At 61.9% G+C, this 561-nt stretch overlaps 1 protein-coding gene across 1 annotated transcript; it reads right to left on the bottom strand.

The window, feature by feature from the left end:
* Nucleotides 1-5: 5 nt before the first annotated feature.
* Nucleotides 6-555, bottom strand: LOC104916188 (ataxin-7-like protein 3; the record flags this gene model as incomplete). Its single annotated transcript, XM_010727183.1, has 3 exons — nucleotides 468-555; nucleotides 223-355; nucleotides 6-112 (listed from the first exon to the last, which is right to left on the bottom strand). Coding segments are annotated over exons 1-3 (291 nt in total), but the record flags the coding sequence as incomplete, so codon positions are not given.
* Between the last annotated feature and the right edge of the window lie 6 nt (nucleotides 556-561).

The raw sequence follows: 561 nt of genomic DNA, 5'->3' as shown, positions 1-561 counted from the left end.
GCGAAGCGGGAGGCGGCGATGCTGCGGCTGCAGTTGGGGCAGACACACTCCTTGTTCTTCCATTGGTTGTACACCTGCCCAAAGATGTCCACCCCTGGCTGGTCCACGATCTCTGTGGGTCAGGAAGGGCAGAGGGGGACGGGGGGGCAGAGAAATCAGCCCAGCTCTACGTCCCACCCCAGAGATTTGTCCTGTTGTCTCCCCCCACCCTTTCCCCCTCACCAAAGTCCTTCATGCTGTCGGGGTCGGTGTCATCCAGGAAGAAGTAGCCGCATTTGACCGCACGGTGCACCTCAAAGCACAGCCCCAGGCAGGCATCCTCCACCAGCTCTGCGTAGATCTCATGCGCGATGGCCTGCAGAGCAAAATTTGGGGGGGGGGTGGGGGGGGGCAGTGAGAATGGAGACTGGAATGGAGGGGGGGGAGCGCAGCGTGAGCCTCCCCCGGGGTTTGGTGGGGTCGCTCACCTCCAGCTTGCTGTTATCCAGGCCAGCCACAGACATATCCTCCATTTTCATTTGCAGCTGCTCAGGGGGAAGCGGCGGCCGAGGCTCATAGCAG

Source organism: Meleagris gallopavo, unplaced genomic scaffold, assembly GCF_000146605.3.
Source record: "Meleagris gallopavo isolate NT-WF06-2002-E0010 breed Aviagen turkey brand Nicholas breeding stock unplaced genomic scaffold, Turkey_5.1 ChrUn_random_7180001874308, whole genome shotgun sequence".
Lineage (NCBI taxonomy): Eukaryota > Metazoa > Chordata > Aves > Galliformes > Phasianidae > Meleagris > Meleagris gallopavo.
This window is presented reverse-complemented; position numbering and strand designations above follow the sequence as displayed.